The sequence below is a fragment of the Procambarus clarkii genome, chromosome 17 (genome assembly GCF_040958095.1).
Source record: "Procambarus clarkii isolate CNS0578487 chromosome 17, FALCON_Pclarkii_2.0, whole genome shotgun sequence".
NCBI classification, from domain to species: domain Eukaryota; kingdom Metazoa; phylum Arthropoda; class Malacostraca; order Decapoda; family Cambaridae; genus Procambarus; species Procambarus clarkii.
The window spans coordinates 42054497-42073976 of NC_091166.1; the positions used below are offsets into that span (position 1 = coordinate 42054497).

General features: G+C 37.1%; 2 protein-coding genes across 4 annotated transcripts in view; both read right to left on the minus strand.

Annotated features, from left to right (window-relative positions):
• The window catches only part of LOC123772426 (sorting nexin-13), a 40057-nt gene extending 33844 nt beyond the window's left edge, over positions 1-6213 (minus strand). For 2 of the 3 annotated variants that reach the window (XR_011228896.1, XM_045765559.2), the window contains exons 1-3: positions 6107-6213; positions 4478-4586; positions 73-175 (exon numbers count right to left, since the gene is read on the minus strand). Coding sequence is in view for 2 of the 3 variants with exons in the window: in XM_045765559.2 (XP_045621515.2) it covers positions 73-175; positions 4478-4584 (210 nt within the window). In the remaining variant the exon portion in view is untranslated. Of the gene's footprint in view, positions 1-72; positions 176-4477; positions 4587-5902; positions 6023-6106 lie in introns of those variants that run through there. The other variant, XM_069325895.1, reaches the window with a different exon arrangement.
• A 4787-nt stretch (positions 6214-11000) lies between these two features.
• prel (preli-like) lies at positions 11001-19081 on the minus strand. The gene is made up of 6 exons (XM_045765558.2): positions 18943-19081; positions 17899-18006; positions 16876-17083; positions 16560-16679; positions 14928-15073; positions 11001-12671 (listed from the first exon to the last, which is right to left on the minus strand). The coding sequence occupies exons 2-6, from the start codon at positions 17985-17987 to the stop codon at positions 12572-12574; spliced, it is 663 nt and encodes a 220-aa protein (XP_045621514.1). The 5' UTR covers positions 17988-18006; positions 18943-19081; the 3' UTR covers positions 11001-12571.
• Positions 19082-19480: the final 399 nt, after the last annotated feature.

Consider the following 19480-nt stretch of genomic DNA (forward strand, 5'->3'; position numbering starts at 1 on the left):
GCTACACAGAGCTTTGGTTTTTCCATAAATGAACACCATAAAATACTAGTTACCAAATCCAGAAATACTTGCCTTCTCGTGTTGATCAGAAGGCAGCGGGAGGTGTGATCTGTGTATGTTAAGCCACATCTCCTCACTCTCCACTAGGCTACACCATCGCACTGCAACTACCCATCTACATAGGACATATAATTGCCTTAATCGAACAATGTAAAACAAAAATCTCTGTGAATGATTTATAAAATTATCAAAACAATTTATCATATAAACCATGGCACAATATTAAATTATATGAAAGACTGGACAAAGCTTATTATGTTACTATTTTGGAATGTATAAATTATATGCATTAAAAACAAAACTGAAGTAGTAAATTTTTTAATAAATCATTATATACAACAGTTACTTAACATCCTTTGGTATTTTGACACTTTAGATATCAATAATGTACTGTACATAACTCTAATAAGTACTAAAAGTACTTTTTACATGGCTCTGACAGCTTCAAATTCTGTCCAATAATACTGAAAATCAGGAAATTGCAGAAAAATGCAATTAGAAGAATAAGGTGCAAGATCGCATTATATTCAGAGCCCGTGAGTTAACCTTGTGTGTCCGAGACTATTTGAAAAGCCAAGAACGCTTTCTACAGTACTAGTACTTCCTATTATGATTATAGGAGTAAAGGCATGGAGGTAAGTCACATTTGTTGATGTGTAATTTGTTACTTCAGTAGCCACACATCTATCTCTACAAAGGTCATGGATAACATTATAAATGACTGGGTAAATATCTAAGTAAGGAGTGGGTTTCTGGGAGATGGGACATGTATGAATAGCTTCTTTCTAGTAGATATAGTAAATATGGACTTCACTATAGCTTTTGGTAAGGTACCACATGAAAGGCTGACAAAAATTATAAGTACACAGAATAAATGGAAGAATAATAAATGGATAAAGCAATGATTAAAATAGAGAGCAAAGGGTCATCCCATATGGAAATGAATCTGACTGGAAAAATGTGGTGAGTGGGGTACTGCAATGTTCCATACTAGGGTAACCCCTTTTTGTATACAGTATACATTAATAACATAAATGAGAATATTACAAACCACATCGTCAAATTTGTAGATGATGCTAAGATTTATGGTAAAGTAGAAAGTGAAAATGATATCGAGGCCTTACAAAGAGTGTTACATGAACTCCATAAATGGTCAGAAGACTGTCAAATATTTTTAATATAAAAAATGCAGGACTTTGCATTTGGGGCACAACAATGCACGTAAAAACTACCACATAAACAACATTACCTTGCAGCACATTGATGAAGAAAAGGACCATCAGGTCAGAATCCACCAATCACTGAAAGTTGCACAAGTGGGAGCTGCAGTACAAAAAATTCCAACCAACCTTAGGAACAGTCAAATGAACCTTTGACTTTAAAGGAATGAAAGTAGTTATTCAACTGTATAAATCTCCGGTGCACACACCATTTGGGCTATTGTATCCAAGCATGGAGACCTCATTTTCAGAAGGATATATCTACTTTGGAGAAAGCTCAACACTAGGCAACAAAAATCATCCCAGAACTAAGTTGACTCTCATACCAGGAATGGCTGAGGGCCACAAGGCTAAAAACAGTGCAAACCAAAGAAGACGACAACCACACCACCAAAGAAGAGCATAAAGTTCCCCAACCCAATAACCAGAAGAGAGAACCAACAAAAACAGAGCCATAAGAAACAGATTTTGGACTGATGGGGCAACTGGGAATCTAGAAAGGAAAGAAATGCTAGCTGACTATCAAGAAACCAAGATGGCCCAGAAAAAATATGAGCTGGCCAGAGGTGAAAGAAAGCACACAACAACTTGTGAAATGATGCCAAGGGGACATGAATAGCAAACGCCACCAAGAAAGGCTCCACCAAAGGAGAGAGATAAGAGGTGACAATAGACATAAGATTCTGATCAACAAACAACCATGACAGAAAACCAGCACTGAATGTAATGAAATGCATTTTTCTGGATGAGCCCCAATGGCTTGCTGAAGCTATCTCATTGAGATGGCTCCCAACTACTAGTACTAAGCAAATCAGTCATGTAGTTCTATTTGGCTTACCAGAGACCAGAGCCAGAACCTGCCCCCCCCCCCTCACAGAGGCACAAAGAGTGGGTGACACCCCACCACCCCACAGGGAAACCATCCAAAAAGTCAGCGAGCCAATAGACCACTGCTAAGTTCAAAAAGATCAAAATCTTGAATGTGCCAAATAAACCTCTCAATGTAAACAAACGGTTGAATCTCTTGAAACTAGGGCGAGGGTACCACAAGACCAAACCCCAAAAAGCCCAAAGAGGAATCCAGCAATGCAAGAACTGATGAAGAGCAAAGGGGCCCAAACCCAATAGTCCCAACAGCAGTGAAACAGGCAGATCTGGAGAAACCATCACACCCTCTGCAGATGGAAACAAAGACCAGGAAGGGTTGAAGGACACCTAGGGACACTCCTTAAGCTCCCTTCCCCAGCCCCAGAAGTCTGTAATGAAGACCCCCAGAGCAGAGCAGAGCTCCATGCCTGAACAGACAGGAAGGCTTCAAAGTAAGTAATTATCAAAGAAGGCACCAAGCCGCAAAGGCTATATAGCGGAAGGCTTCAAAACAATCAAAGCCAAAGACACTCCCCAGAAAAAAGATGGCCCAGAATTTTGGCATGAAACAATGGCTCAACTGTCTCCTATGTCTAAGTGAAAGGAAGGACCCCCAGAGAAGGCCAATTTACACCCACATTAAATGTACCAGGATTGTACCTAGATGGGTTTCTGGGAGTCGTTCTACTCCCCAAGGCCAGCCCAGTGCCAGGCTTGAAATGCAGCCTGGGTCCTGAAAGTCTCAGCCACCCTGGAACCCAGAGCAAAGGAAAGGTGTACAAGCATTCTGCACAATGATGCCAGGTGGACAATGGGAGGAGCAAGTGTAAATCACACTAGCAGAAACACCAGTCACTCCAAACCTAAAAATGAAACGGACTAACTCTGAGGCAACACTAGTACAAAGCCAAACACACAAATGGACAAACAAGCCCAAAGTATCAGCTGCCTGTGAAGCCTTGTTATGTATCACAAAAGCAAGGAAACTTAAAAGATGTAGGCTAAAACAAAAATAGCAAACCTGTGAAACCCATTGTCACAAGCTGCAAGGTAGAGGGGTAACTGCCATCCAGCAGGCAGCACATGGAACAACAGACAATGGAACTGACCATTGGTAACAAAGCCAACATAACCCACAAACTTGCAAGAAACAAGTGTGGGCTCAGTTGGTGCAAATATAACACCAAAGACCAAGCAGAACACCCTGGCACTGGGGACGCTAGCAGGACACCCAGGCACTGAGGACGCAAGCAGGACACGCAGGAACTGAGGACGCTTGCCGTAAGAACTGACACTGAACACAGCATTGAGATTAACTCGGCTATAGAGGCATAAGCAGCATGCAATATGAACAAGCTTGTGAACCCCCTGTGCAGCCCACAAAAATAAACCTTGAATACCCCTAACCAAAGGGCCTCATAGAGGAGTCAGAGATACTGCACCTCTTAAAGAGCAAGGCTCTCTACAGTAGCCTGGCCTCTCAGGGGTTAACTCCTGAACACACCAGAGAAGTCACTCTGTCAGTGAAGGGGCAATGCTAAATGAGCACTTAGGGAAGAGCTGCCTTAACACATGCAGCTCAAAGTAAATAATAAACCAAGTCCATGCAACAAATGAGGCTTGAAACACACACATGTGAAGCAAATACTGTACTAAAGGATAGAAATGACACCCAAGTAAATAATCTTCACAGGGCATTGTCCAAAGGATAGCCTGCACTTTTCTAATACAGTAATGAAGTGGGACTCACAATGGTCAGCGACTCAGGAAAGTCTGTAGCTACAGACATTAGCAACGGGCAAGATGGTGTGGGAGCCAGGAGCTCCCACAGTGCTGCCACCTCTTGGTCAATCATAATCAGGGGAGTTCAAGGTAGTTTCTGAATGAGACGTTTCTAGATTGGTTGTTTTAGTGCTTTGTTTTCAATGAATCTTGCTGTAGTTTGAATTGTTTTGCTTACTTTCTGAATGTTTTCTTTGGTGAGGGTGTTTGTAACAATCTCTTGCTCCCTGTGCCTCTGTGAAGGTGGGGCCAGGTTCTGGTTCTGGACCCTAGCAGGCCATACTGGACTTATATGGCTGATGTAACTTGGTTGGGGGGGGGAATCTCGGTACCATAGCTTCCAGGAGCCACTGAGGGCTCCTACAGAAAGCATCTATATCTGTAACTTTGTTTAAATATTCTAACCAATGTTTCTAACTTAATCTAAATCTCAAATATCATTTTACATTAGGTCAAAATTTAATAAAGGGCATTTTAGATACTATATTTTGAACACATATAAACATTCCTACACTCATCACAAAGTCTAATATATATTTGTTGCTTACGCTCCACAAAATACAATTGTAGACACTGCAAGGGCCAGACAAGCTTTAATGCCAAATGAACCGAGCAAAAGCGCAGCTCCCAACACAGTCCAAGCCCAAACTGCCATGGCTGGAAAAAATAACAGATCATTATATTTTGCATCTATACACAATGTGTAATATAACAGTATGTCTATACACATATTTGTGTCTGCTCCCAACACAGGCTTCTGAGCACGTATTATAGTTGCTAATTTCTTATACTTGAGTATGAAGATATGTTGTTGAATAGGCGGTAAAGGAATAGGCAGGATCTCCTTGCTTAAGCAAGAGATTTCTGTAACAAGGTATACAGTAAGAAATGAGAAAATCCAATTTACAATGGTAGAGTATGCAGCTGGCAATGCCCTGGTCATGGGTTCGTGTTACTTCAGAGTTCCACTGGATTTTCTCATTGATATAAATCATGTTAGTGTTAGTGTGATTTTCTGTGAGTACAGCTACAGTACAAGTATTAACTTTTCACTTAGAAAAAGGCTAGTTACATCTAACACTTTGTAATAATATCTTTCACTCCAGTTTTCTGCATTCTCAATAAGGATATTGTACTTAATATTTTTATTTTTAACAAGGTGTTCCAAAGTAAGATGACAATTTACACATTACGAACACTGTATTTTTAACTGTGCAGGTAAAATAGCATCTCATATTAGGCATGGGCTTTTGCACATGAGCTAGTTGTAAGTAAAAGCAAAACTACTGTATAAATATTTTAGAATGATTTGGATGTGCAGCAAGCTGCCTATAAACAGTCATTAACGTCCAGACTGTAACCAATATGACTATGCATACTAGTTACTTCATGAAGTATGCACCTCTTTATAACAAACAATCACTGTATCATGTTGTTCTTCATTAGTACAGTTGGGTTCATTCTCGACTTAAAATTGGGAATCCAGGGTTTGAATCCCAGGTGGGACAGAAATGGTTGGGTACACTTCCTATCACCTAATGTTTCTGTTCACCCAGCAGGAAATAGGTACCTGGAAGTTAATCAACTGTTCCGGGGTTGCATCCTGGAAGGCGTTGATAGTTCAACCTCGGGGAGGGACCTCGATACATGTCTAACGTACATATATACACAGACTGCCCATCCTCGACAAAAATAATAGTTATTATTACCTGTACAGTAATAAATTTACCAAGCTCAATATGAAACAATTATCATTTAGTTTATTTTGGGGGTTCATACACAATATTAGGTTAGGTCGTATCAGATCCGATTTCTGTTAGTGAAGAATAAGCAGCATTAATCACTTGGACAACCACCTCCTTATAGCCTGTCATCAACTTCAACTTCCAGAATTATCCCATAATTAGCCAATGGCTCAAATAAATTAAATATACAAATTAAGCCATTAAGGCATACATCAGACCAATACGAACTCCAATTATTTGTTATAACGTGCTCCACCCAATCGAAAATGAGCCCCAATGAGGTAGTGGGAGTTGTCCCCAGCACAGCTGATGCCTCACTCCAGCTAAGGTGGTTTACCCAATGTTTTGCTAATTAACAACCAGCTACTGCCTCAGATGACCACTGAGCCTAATAGTTAAAATCAGGAAGACCTTAAGTCACCGTTCTCTTACCTCAGAATAAAAAGGTTTATTTAAACTTATTCTCGACTATGTTTTGTGTCCATCTTCCTACAATGTTTACGTCCGCCCGAACAGGTGCACCCCGTCAGCTAGCGACCGCCTGCAGCAGCACATAGCCTCGCGTTCCCATTGGTCAAGGGGTGACAAGTTGTATTCTGATTGGTCGTCAAAGTGTTAGGGGGCAGCTGCCGAAGAGTACCACCGTCGACCCACATTACGTTATTTCGTACATAAGGATCCCGTACACTGACTATTCTGAGTGATCGCACACAGGCGCACGTTTCGTATGCTCACTTTCTATCTATCTATTCATCTATTTATTTATTTACTAAAAGGTACATTGGTTTGTAAGAGTGCATAACATTGATGTTCTTACATTCTTGCAAAGCCACTAACACGCATAGCATTTCGGGCAGCCTTTAAATTACCAGAATTTACCTGAAATAGGCTCTGGAACCTGTCGTGTGCATATTAAAAGCACTTATTATTTCTATACATGAATCTATATATATGAAGTCTACCTCCACCACGTCACTTCCTAATGCATTCCATTTATTAACTACTCTGACACTGAAACATTCTTTCTAACGTGCCTGTGTCTCATTTAAAGGTCCCGGTAGTATAATCGGGTTCGTTCTCGACGCACAATCGAGAATTCTGGGTTCGAATCCCGGGCGGGACAGAAATGGTTGGGCACATTTCGACTCACCATAGATGTAAAGTGCCTTGTATAGTGACTGTTGTGAGCCTCTTGTTGAATCACTTGTGACACAAAAGATTATTGATGATTGTACATCATCATAAAATAATCATCATCATCATCATCAATAATCATAAAAATGATTACTGATGTGTGTACTTGTGTGTGTGATTAAATATGTATGTGTATGTGTATATGTATACGTATATATATATGTACATGTATGTATGAGAATGTGTACATGTATATATAACATTAATAATTTTATAATTAGTCAAAATTTTTTATTTGCTTAGCTAAATGAACTAGAGGGTTCAGTTCCTGAACCGATTATGTGCCTCTGTAATCCTTTACACCACCGCCCACGGGATGGGTATGGGGTGCATAATAAAGAAAGAAATTGATTTCACCTAATGCACCTGTTCACCTAACAGCGAGAAGGTACTCAGGAGTTAGTCAGCTTGTTGTGGGGTCACATCCTGGTCGGGGTTAGTAATTTGACCTTAAGGGAAGAGTAAGGCCTTGATAAAAGCCAAAACGTGTATGAATACATTCTGGCTTCCTGTCCCCTGACACAATGAATTTTTATATTATTTGTGCCTGTAGGATCGAGCATTGGCTCGATCCTACAGGCCAAAATCGATCAAGTAAATTATAGATTCTTTCATGCATTCTTTTTCTCAGGCTGGCAGTTTATTATACCCTGAAAAGTGGGGTTTTTAGTCATTTGATTTCTTGGCATATACCATTGTATAAAGTCGAGAAGAACGATGGTATAACATAAAACTGTATGTCCAGGAGAGCGGGAGTTCGGTATACATACTGTATATCCATGTTTATTATGAACATAACTGTAGCAGGGGTCAAAGTATGTCATTTGCATTTACTGTACTTGGAGCCAGAATTTTGGCATATAGGAGCATACTGTGAATAGGACAGGCATCACTAGAGAATGTCAACTGTGTGTGTTATATACCTATATATATTATATATATACCTAGTTTCCACCCACCCTTGTGTTGGAGAGGGGTCAGATTATTTACCTGAATTTATTCAAGGACCACTATCTTCCTAGTGGCCTTGACAGGAAGCCGGTGGTTTGTCAAAGGTCCTCCATTGTTTCTGGGGATTTTCTCTATTTGGATTTTGAACTCAAGTAATGAATTGGCATTTTCAGCTTGGGCAGGTAGGCAGTTCCATGGGTTTATAACTCTATACTAGGTTTAAAGATGAAGGTAGGGGTAATGAGACATTTTATTGCTCGATGTTGCACATGTTCATGCTCTGTGATTCTGTTAGATACATACTGGCCACTGAAAATCTGTTTATTACCTGGTGATAACTCACCTCGGTGCAAGGCATCAAACAGGCCATAAACCATTGTCCTTTCCTTAACAAATATATACCATAAGTTGTGACATATCAGGTTTTCATGTAAAAGCTTTTGTTGGGAGTGAGATAAAGATACCTAACATGCTTGGTCCTTAGATATTAATGTTTTAACATGCTAGCAGGAAAGACTTCAGAAAATAATCAGAAGAGCTCATTGTATTAGGCATCAACCAGCAATCAAGGTAGACAGAAAATTAAAAACTTTACAGTTTAAATTGACACAGAGAACAGACACCAAAGAAACAAGAAACAAAATCACCTCATATTGTTGCCTCAAGGAAAACTGGAATGTGAAACAAAAGGTCCACAGTATAGGTAACTGAGAAGATTGGCTTGAAAGAGGCAAATGAATGAAGAGCAGTCACACACATATTCAGGAAAGGAAAAAAAAAAGAGGACTTGGGTATGTGGGATTGTATATCTCCAAGTTACTGAATGGGCATATGCAACGAACGGGTAGAGACAAAGGCCTTATCCTCTTCTGGCTGGATGATGAGGGCATAGAATGGAAAGGGGGGGGAAGGGGGTTGTAGCTTCAGTGTAATTGGTGGTGATGTCAGACAAATGTTATGAGAGGGTGGGGACAGGTGAACATCAGCCGTGACTGAGTGTGGGAGGATGGCAGAGGCAGAAGGGAGAAATATTTAATTTTTCAATTATCAGGGGGAAAGTGCCAAGCCATTATGACTTTATAGCACTTGGAAGGGGTCAGGATGAAGATTTGGGGATAAGGGGAAGGAATGGTGCCCCACTTTGAATTCTATTAATACAGTAATTAAAATGCTTGGGAATTGGAAGCAAAACACACATCATCATGTTTTTAACCATTATATATTAAGTTATCAAAAGAAAGAACTAAGCCTGTATAGCTATATACCAGTCTACTGTATTGATGTAGAATATTCAGGTTTCTAGCAATCGTTCAAAATGTTAATACAAGAGAGGAATATATAAGATGGTAAAAGTAACTGGTACAATGGGGCACAGATCTGTTCCATTAAATGTCTATAGATTAATCTTCTGTGATCAACATGTAACCGAGCTATAGATGTTTCCCATTTTGTGTTTTGGCGTTAGGAGGAAGGCCACAGGAATAGGTTACATTTGCTTATAAAACTCCTTACTTCTTTTTGCTAGGCTTAAAAAAGCAGCAATGTTGTGTGTGCCTCTGGTATTAAATCTGCTGATACTTCCTCCACTCCAAAGTATTTTTAGCTTTTTGATGGCTGCAACTGCCTCATAAATTATACAGGCCTACTGGCCTTCTAGTCTCCTCTTCCAAACCTCATTACTTTACACATGCAAGAATTGAACTTCAGTATCAATTGTCCACCCATTCCTGCAGCCTGTCTAGGTCCTCCAATAACTTTGTGCAGTGTACTTAAACTGTACTCTTCTCATCAGTTTAATAATGTCTACAGACTTGTAGACATTATTAAACTTGTGCCACATTACTTATACAGTTCTCGGCATCTGATCCAGGAATCATTAGGTCTGTAGCGGCACTCACACCATGTGAAGCAATTCTGTCATATGAATATTTGCATGACATTACCTATTCACGTATACGAATATTTGTTCACATACATAGTCGCTCACCTATTAAATAGCTTATTGGGTTCTTTCAATGACAAAATGTCAGTGCAATGTAGTCGAGTGTAAATATCGGTTAACTAAAATCAAGTAAGACTGATAAATGGAATCGTTATAACACTTTCCTGGAAATCTAGTGGTCCAAAATTTACCATAACTATATTCCCCACTAACTTTCCACAAAAGTCCAATTTGTTCACAAATATGCAGTGAAACTGGGGTAATATAAGAACATAAACACTGCTGTAGGCTTATTGGACCTTACAAGAGTCCTAAATCTATTTACTTTCCTATTCCACTCTGTGAGATGCTGTCAACAGCCCATGAATGGGTTGACTCAGAAATTACATTACAGTTCCTGCATTATTAGTAAGCAGCTTAACCATTTGAGCTTTGGTCCATTCATCTGTTTTAAAAAAAATGTATTATAACAGCTGAAACACTGATTTCACAAAGTAGCTTTGCTAACTTTCCTGAGATATGGTTAATCTGGTGTCTCAATCTCCCGAATTTTGTACCCCAAGCTAAATGCAAAATGTTCCTGTCCACATATAAAGTATCATTTTGAAGAAATGCTTACCATATGTAAACAGTACTTGAAAGGCATAGTTTTCATACAATAGAAAATATTTAAAAAAATTTATAATTGTAATTTCTTTGTGAACAGCTACTCAACATAAGTCTAACCACTTGGACTGGATGGTAGAGTGAGTGACGGTCTCGTTTTTTGCAGGTTGGCGTTCAATCCCCGACCATCCAAGTGGTTGGGCACTATTCCTGTTTTGTCCTATCCTAAATCCTTATCCTCATATCCTTTCCAAGTGCTACATAGTCATTATGACTTAATGCTTTCTCCTGATAATTTCCTTACCTTACCTCAACATAAATAAAGGATATGCTTTACATTTGTAATTGTTAGTGGAAGGTATCCTTGTAAATGAGATGGGGTTACCTCAATGTTTGTCCATGCCAGTCAAATGGTCCCACAATCAACATTTGGTCTTGCTGAGATTGTTGCATTAGCCTTGCACTATCATGCCACACAAAAAGTTCAAAACCTTGAAACAAATTAACCAATGCTTGCAAGTATGCTTTTTATGAAAAATCCAAGTGCTAGTCTAAGAACAATTTGACAAAATCTGTTGGGAGTTGTCTCAAAAACCATTGAATGTTTATAGAAAACATTAATAAAAACATATGGAAACAAAATTCTTTATTGAGGATGTTTGTTAATTATTCCATGCTGAATGCTATCTACAAATTAAAAAATAATTTCTTTGAAAAGTTAGTTGAGTGTTACTGGCTGGATGAATATTAATCAACACAACCGACATTACTAGTATCAATTAACCATTACACTGCTCCAGTTGCTATTTGCAATTTTTTACCATTTGATTTGTTAGCAATTTTTCATTGGCCACAGCATGACGTAGTACAGTACTTTTAAATAACTGAGCAGTCTAAGGGTTAACTTGTAACCAAAATGTAAATCCATGGCAAAATCATTCCATAAAATGTTTCCACATATACACAAAAACATCTAAGCTTTCAAGAAATCTGATATCTACTTTAAAAAGAAACTACATTATTTAATATGTAAACATGGCAGCAATTTTTCAAATCCTGAATTAACTTTTCATGTAACAATGACCACATGACAAACACATTATCCTTATTATACTTTCAAATGTAAGTATAGATAATATTCAGTTGATACAATAAATTTAATTGAACATGGTATCTAGCATGTAGTATACACAATACAATCATTAAATTCAATGATACTCAACAGATTTTATGTACGAGAGAATTGATATTTCTCACGAACAACAGTAATACAAAAGATGCATGTACTGTATATTTCATATCCTTAATCGTTCATATTATAATAGCAAGCTTTATATTAAAGTTGCAATATCGTGCTTAATTTGCTGAATGTGCAGTATTTTGTTTGGGCATAAATCTTTCAGAGAAAGTGATAAAGAATGCATTCAAAGTGCATAATATAACTAGTATATTTCTTAAATTTTTGTATTCTCAAACAAGAAAACAATAATGATAATACTGAAAGAGCACAATCCCTCAAAACGATCTGCACACCTCGTGTGACTCCCGTGGTTGTAAAAGCATTAATACCTTACGAACACTCATTCTCATGAAAAGATTTTATTCTATTCTTGTATCTGTTCTCATACTTGCCAAACACATTTCAAAAACATGGAATGAAATGGAATAGTTACCTTGTGATAAATATAGAATCAAGAGTTGGAAAGCTTGATTATATTATATTTCCGGACGGAACTTTTATTGTAGTAGTAAACCATCAAAATTCACAATGTAATTTTACTGAATGAGCTCATCCAAATGTTTTCATTATCTCATTAAACCTTTTACATACATATTTCCAATATTTACAATATGTTCATTTACCTAAGGGCACTTTCCAGATTTAATAAAAGTTGCAATTAAGTATTTTTAGAAAAATCACATATGCACACAAATCATCCGGACACTAGATTTAATAAATGCATATGGTCCAGTTCTTTATACAGTACATTCAATTAATAATCAACATATAAGTAAATAATTAATTAATATTTAATTAATGTATAACAGTAATTATATCATTTGCACTGTAACAAGTGAAGATTTGTAACTATTCAAGTTGCTGTACTTTAGAAGTAGCACCCAAGTCTTTAACAGACAGTATCTTACATGACTGATGACTTTCTTGCGTTGGCCATCTTTATCTCAGCCAGGTTATTTGATCCTCAGCTTTTGACTCCTTCACAGGCAGCATAAATAGGCCCAGCCTTTTCTTGAGCCAGCTCCTTTGCTCTCTTAGCAGTTTCCCTTGCTGCCTCCTTTAATCTGAAAAGTAAGGAATGTACTTATATATTATTTTATCAAAATATAAAAAACAACTTTATATGAACTCATTTTTACTCTGGAAAACAAGCAATACAGTATATATTTTTCCTATCTTATGTTTTCATATTTATCTCATTTCAGAATTTTACTTTCTTACCCCACCAAAAATAAAAGTACCCACCATTCAATAATTATAATAACGATATTTTCCAAAGTAAAAATCGCCATATTACTGTACTTCCCTTTTTCCTCTAAAGCTGATGTCTGCCCACTGTTATAAAGTTAAGAGAAGGGGGAGGGAGGGAGGAAGGGGGGAAGTCCTCAAGGAAAATGACAAATAGGAGTGTGGGGAACTCAATATAAGTTTCCAGGTCTCTAAAATAAAGCCAGTGTGTAGATGATGGGCAGGAGAAAACTAACAACCAGAAGCAACATTAGGTACTACAGTATAGCAGTAATCACTTAAAAGGAGGTAAGGAGAGACAACTGGAGGACCAAGATGCAACAAAGGTAGTAGGGCCAAAATAGGAATCGTCATGACTGAAGATGTACTTCATTATCCGCTTACTACAAAATGCCCGAAAGTACTAAGCCGGAGAACACCAAGAAATTTGGTAAAAGGCAAACATACTTCCTATATTCAAGAAAAGAGACAGACTAGAAGCACTAAGCTATAGACCATGTCACAAACATGCATTCCTTGCACAGTACTGGACATGGTAATTAAGGAAGAATGGTAAAATCCTAGAGAGTATAAATTTTGTAATGGATAAATATGGGTATAGAGCAGGAAAATCATTCCTGTGTGCTTGGCTGAGTTCAATGACAAGGCCACCAAGATACAGCAAGGAAGAAAAAGCTTGGTACATTGCATTTTTGTTGTGTTTAAATATATATATATAAAAATTTTCCCATATAAAGCTATTGTATAAAATGGAGAGACATGCTGGGAATGCTGGAAAGACATTGAACTGGAAAAGGATGTACCTGACAAACAGGAATCAGAGTGCTACATGAATGCCCATGAATGGGCAGTTTTGAGGACTAGCAAGCAGGATCCCCCAAGGAATAGGCCTAAGTCTCTTGCTGTTCCTAATATATGTGAATGATCCAGCCAAGGGAGAAAATTTGTCACTGTACATGTTTGCAGATGATACAAAGCTATTATCCCTTAAATTGCTCCTGGAGCCCTCAAGAGAAAGACCAACAGTGCTCATGTCACCTGAGGGAGATTTAATGTGTCTCGTAAATATTCTATGTGGATGTCATTCAACTCTAGAGACCTCTGGCAATCATTTACCATATTGAGAAAATATCCTGAAAGCCTAATTGCCTTCCTGGGAATTATTGCAAAAACTGGCACTGTGTCAGTTGCATCACCATCCATTGACTAATGCCAATAGTAGAAACCAAGGTCTTTTATGGACTAGGAAGATATTGGTGATAATCAAACCTATTACAAATAATGTATTTTTTTTTATTTATATATACACGAGTTCTTACATTCTTGTACAGCCACTAGTATGCGTAGCATTTCGGGCAAGTCCTTAATCCTATGTTCCCTGGAATACGACCCCTGCGAAGAATCGTTTTTACAACCAAGTACCCATTTTACTGTTGAGTTAAACAGAGGCTACAGTTAAGGATTTGCACCCAGTAAATCCTCCCAGGCCAGGATACGAACCCAGGACAAAGCGCTCGCGGAACGCCAGGCGAGCGTCTTACCATGCCACAGAGACTGCGTAAAATGAATTATCAGAATTTGATATTTACAACACTTCTTCACCTCACTATGATCCAACTAAAATAATAATTTTTTTTCTAGACATCCGAAATAAATATTTAACAAGAAAGGAAAACAAAAAATGTTTAGCATTATTTTTTATGCTCACCAGAAAATCAACCTAAAAATGGGTGTGCAGTTTAAGGGTTAACAAACGTGAAAAATAAGGGGGAAAGCAATAAAATACTGCAAGACAAATTGACAAATTCAGGGTTAGGGCAGACACACAGATGCTCACACTCCACCCTAACCAGTACCTGTATAAGGAAATTAAGATGGACAAAAGTGAAAAGAGACTAGATAGAATATACAATGTGGACAAAGACAGCCTTGTTTAGTTGAGAGGCACTATATATGAATAATTTATATACTGTATATAGTATGGTTTTTTACCAGTCAAAACTGAACTAAGGAATAATGAAATATCCTTTACGCTGATAAAAATAACAGCTTTGCATACAAGATTCACATACCTTTGTTTCCTTTCTTCTAGAGTAAGGTGATGGATACTTGAAGCTTCAATAGAACTGTCAGCAACTGGAAACATTCTATTTAGAGCATAGACAAATCCTGAATTGGATTTATTTATATTTTTTTTGTAGCGCTCTACACCAAATTTCTGTTAACAAGAAAAATACTGTTAAGAACACACAACCCAAAACAAAAATAAAGTTAAATAAAAATTTGAAATGAGCTCTGAAAAACATAGACATTTGCTTATTTTTCAAACCAGTCCAGTCAAGATAACAGACTTCAGTAGACAATCACTTCTATCAAGCATTATAAAATTAAATTACACCAATTGACTTTAAGCAATGACATATATTAGTGTACTGAGCCATTAATATAACTAACTCAAGTCATTTGATAACATTTTGTTGAAGTTGATGGCAATTCTGACATAAATGTAAGAGTACACTAGGGCTGTGAAAGGTCTCCATTGTTGTTCAAGAACTCTATGGATGGGGTCATTTGGGAGGTCACAGAAAGAATACTCTAATGCTTTGAGTTAATCGATTCTGTACTACGTTTCTGAGTAAATCACTCGGTTGCTCCTCCTTAAAACCTTTCCTCTTGTACATCCTCTTATGCTTCTCAATTACTCCTCTCACATTCCACACAACTAAAGAACACTGTTGTGCTTTCTATGGCCCAGGCAGGCACATATCCTAGTTCACTAATTCCCAACCTCTTAATCATCATAGAATCCCTAAAATATTTTATGCTCATTCAAGACTAAAAAATAGTTTGATTACAATTACATATATTTTATAAATATTTATTTTTGTTATTTTCTGTTTGATATACAGTACATATTTCTTGTGGAATTCCAGTTGAAAAATATTGCCTTAGACCCACAGTAGACTTTGTCCTGTGTAGGGAGATATTTATAAAGATAGGTCTTCAGCCCAACCTTTCTACTCCCTTACTACAAGAGATACAAGTCTCTTTGCACTACATATTAGTGAGCAATGGGGGGTTGCCAAATTTCTAATTGAATTCACAATATAAAACTGGCAAAGAAAATGTTAAATACTGCTACTTTTCACCAATCCTCCCTTGCACCCCTAATATTAATGTATTAATTAAAATGGAAAATGTTAAAAAAATTTTGGTGGGTCGCAGAACCTAAATTCTGAGTACAGGTACTGTATATCTGAATCATGGCAAGTGGAGAGTATGCTGATTAGATATTTTTGTAATTATGAAAGTATAGCAAAGGGGGAAACAAAGGAACTATCAGGAGAAAGCGCCAAGCCATTATGACCACATAGCAGGGGTCGCAAGTCTTTAGGCATTAGAAAATAGGGCTGCAAGTCAAAAAAAACTTTAGAAGCACTGCTCTAGGCTCTATAAACAGCAGCACCTTCCTCTCAGGTCCCTCTGCCTATACTACTCTCAGTTATTTATCTACCAGTTCTTCTTCTTTATTTATTGTAGCCAATGAGCTGCCAGTTTACATATTAGATAATAACTTTCTATTCAAATTTAAAAATATATTTTTTGTGTCAGTAAAACTCTTATAATTAAAAATTACCAGTAGGTGACATTTTTTTACTAATTTTATAAAATTAAGCATTGATGAAATCTCTCCAGTACTGTACCTGGATTGCATACCCAAATCCAAATATCTTGGAGTCAATCCATGCTTTTCTTTCAGCTACTGTCCACTGTGAGTTTTCTGGGCTGGGTTTGTATACAACCTTCTCCACACAAGTCATAACCTGATTTTTAAAAAATTACATTAATTTGTTTCACTGCTAAACTATCAACATATTAAAAGATCAAAGTATAAGAGTTTGTTAAAAAAATAAATATCATCACACACAAGCTAACTAATGTGAAAGTGGAAATACTTTTTAAACAAGTAAACCACACATGTTCAGCTATTACTAATGTAGTATACAGCCTTCAACTAACCTTTGTTAACCCCACATTCCTTGTGTATGTACACATTTCTTTCTTTTCTGGATCCACAATAGATTCTTCAATAATACTGACATTTCTAGCACTGATAAGTCGTTCACCCCATTTTGGCATACGATTTGTTTTAGTTAAAATCCGTTTGGAATGGAGTTGATGTCCAATGACTTTTCTAACAATGGTGTCCTCTGACAACACATGGGAGCTGTGGAAATAAAACACAAAAACATACTGATGATCTATTGACGGCTCTAGTTCTCATTACTGTACTGTATTTTAAATAATAGCAATATGTACAAGAATGGAACAACTCTTGTACATATCTCAAAAAAAAAAAAAAATGTAAATTCTTTCTCAGAATTGCAACTATGCACTTTTATGCAGCACTTAAAATTAGTTGTAACTTTAAGCTTACCAAATCACTGTGCATAATAGATAGCATAATATAGTAAAGTTTCCTACAATACATTATTGAGAACCAGGACCCCGCCCCCATATATTAGACTGAGTTTTCCTGTACAGTCAGCAAATGATTTTGGTCAGGTAAAATTACACTTGGCACTGACACAACAGGGTCTCTAGCATCCCTAGCAAGGTAACATAAGGTGCTTTGGGAGTCACTGAAATAATAGAGGTCCTGTACTTTTGTTCATAAACTCAAACATACATGTTCTCAGGTACAGTATTATTATGGTCGCCACAGGAAACTGATCATCCTATTAGCCACAAACCATGCTGCTACACTCAACTCACTCATCAGATGGTAACACCTCAACTGACCAAAGGTGCTATCAAACTGTAATAAGAGTTTGATAAAACATGTACAGTACTTTATTGTATTTTAAGTATTTATTTAACAATATCCCATCTTCAATTCTACAAGCTATGCAGTGTATGCATGTGGTACTTTTTAAGTGTCTTAAAAAAAAAGATTTTTCAGACTTAAACTGACTGTACTCTAAATTGTACATTTACAAAAATGAAATATATTAAACCATTAAATGGACTTACAACTCTTACCTTTCAGGGTTCGGGTAGCGCTGCCAGATGCCTTGGGCTACTTGATCCCATGAAAATTTTAGAATACTGGCACCTTCGTAAAACTTCATTGCTGAATTTTTTAATATTCTGAAAATTGTACAGGTATATGGATTACTGTATAGAACTTTTAATCTCTGAAGCAAATATTTATAGTTATTTTCCATTAGGACAAAATTAAAAAAAAAATATAAAATGCTGGCAAGTTAACAAGTTGAGATTAGACATTACTGTTGATGACGTTTTGCTGGCTTATCATAGTATAACTAAGCTCTTACAAGTAAAACATCACCTTCAATCATGTGTTCTCTCAATTTTGTGATTCACAGTATAGACTAATTTACACAAATACTAAGCAGAAATTGGATACACTTAGTAGATTTGCTGGCCCACATGATGCCCTGTGAATATAATGGAAAATATCATATGTGTGAAGCATAATTTTTATCATGGTTACCCAAAGACAAAAAAAAAAACAAGTCCATAAAATTTGCCTTTTTATGTACAAATAGCCAGGGCAACACACCATGCAATTACTTATATAATTTTTTGCAATTAAAAACTTACCCAAAAGTATGGCTAAGTATTTCTCTACACTATTGGATAAACTAGGGAAGGGAACTATCAGGAGAAAGCACCCAGCCATTACGACTATATAGAACTTGGAAGGGGTATGGATAAGGATTCGGGCCGGGACGGGGAGGAAAGGAATAGAAATTAACATTCGTAATCTTCTAAACGAATAGCCGTGTACAGCCTAGATTACACTACACATGCCAGCATAATACTTAAAAATTACCATTTTATCCCCTGTTTAAATATCAATAACCCTATAATCACGTCAAACAGACTCAAAGCTAAATAACTGAGGAGCATGAACAACGAGGAACTACGAATAAGGAGAACGTTATCAGCAATGGCTACTCCGTGCCCACGAGTACTGTTATATTATGGCTTCCTCCCAACCAATACTATCAGTAGTAAATACTATACTCTGGAAAATAAATATACCCCACCTTTACATACCTTACTGCGTCAGAGGAGCACAATTTGTTAAGTATTTTGTGTGTAATTTATGTTAATACTGGCGTGTGGCAGCCCGAACCCCTTCTATGTTTACATGGCCGATAAGGACATCGTGCACCAGGCGTTTTGTACACATTCTTTCTTACAGACATGAGTATTATAAAAGCAATAAATATTGTTATTTTTTAACTGTTTTATACATGCTTACTACATAAAATGAATCATATATTTTTAACATAACTCATAGGTTACGTTAGGTTGGGATAGATTTTAAATCCGCACAAGATATTTATACAGTTGAATAATTAATTACCTTCTTGTCGAAATCACACGTTCGCTTTATTATTCCTAAGGTTTGGCTAACCCCTTTTTACTGCAGCTTTCCTTTCTTCATCAGTCTGCTGTATGGTAATGTTGTTGATTTGGTAGTTGTGATGAGGATTCTTACGTTCCACATGCAACGTCTTGCATTTTTAGACATTAAAAAGCATGTGCCAGTCTTCTTGTGGAGTTCATGTTCATCTCTTTGTAAGGCCTC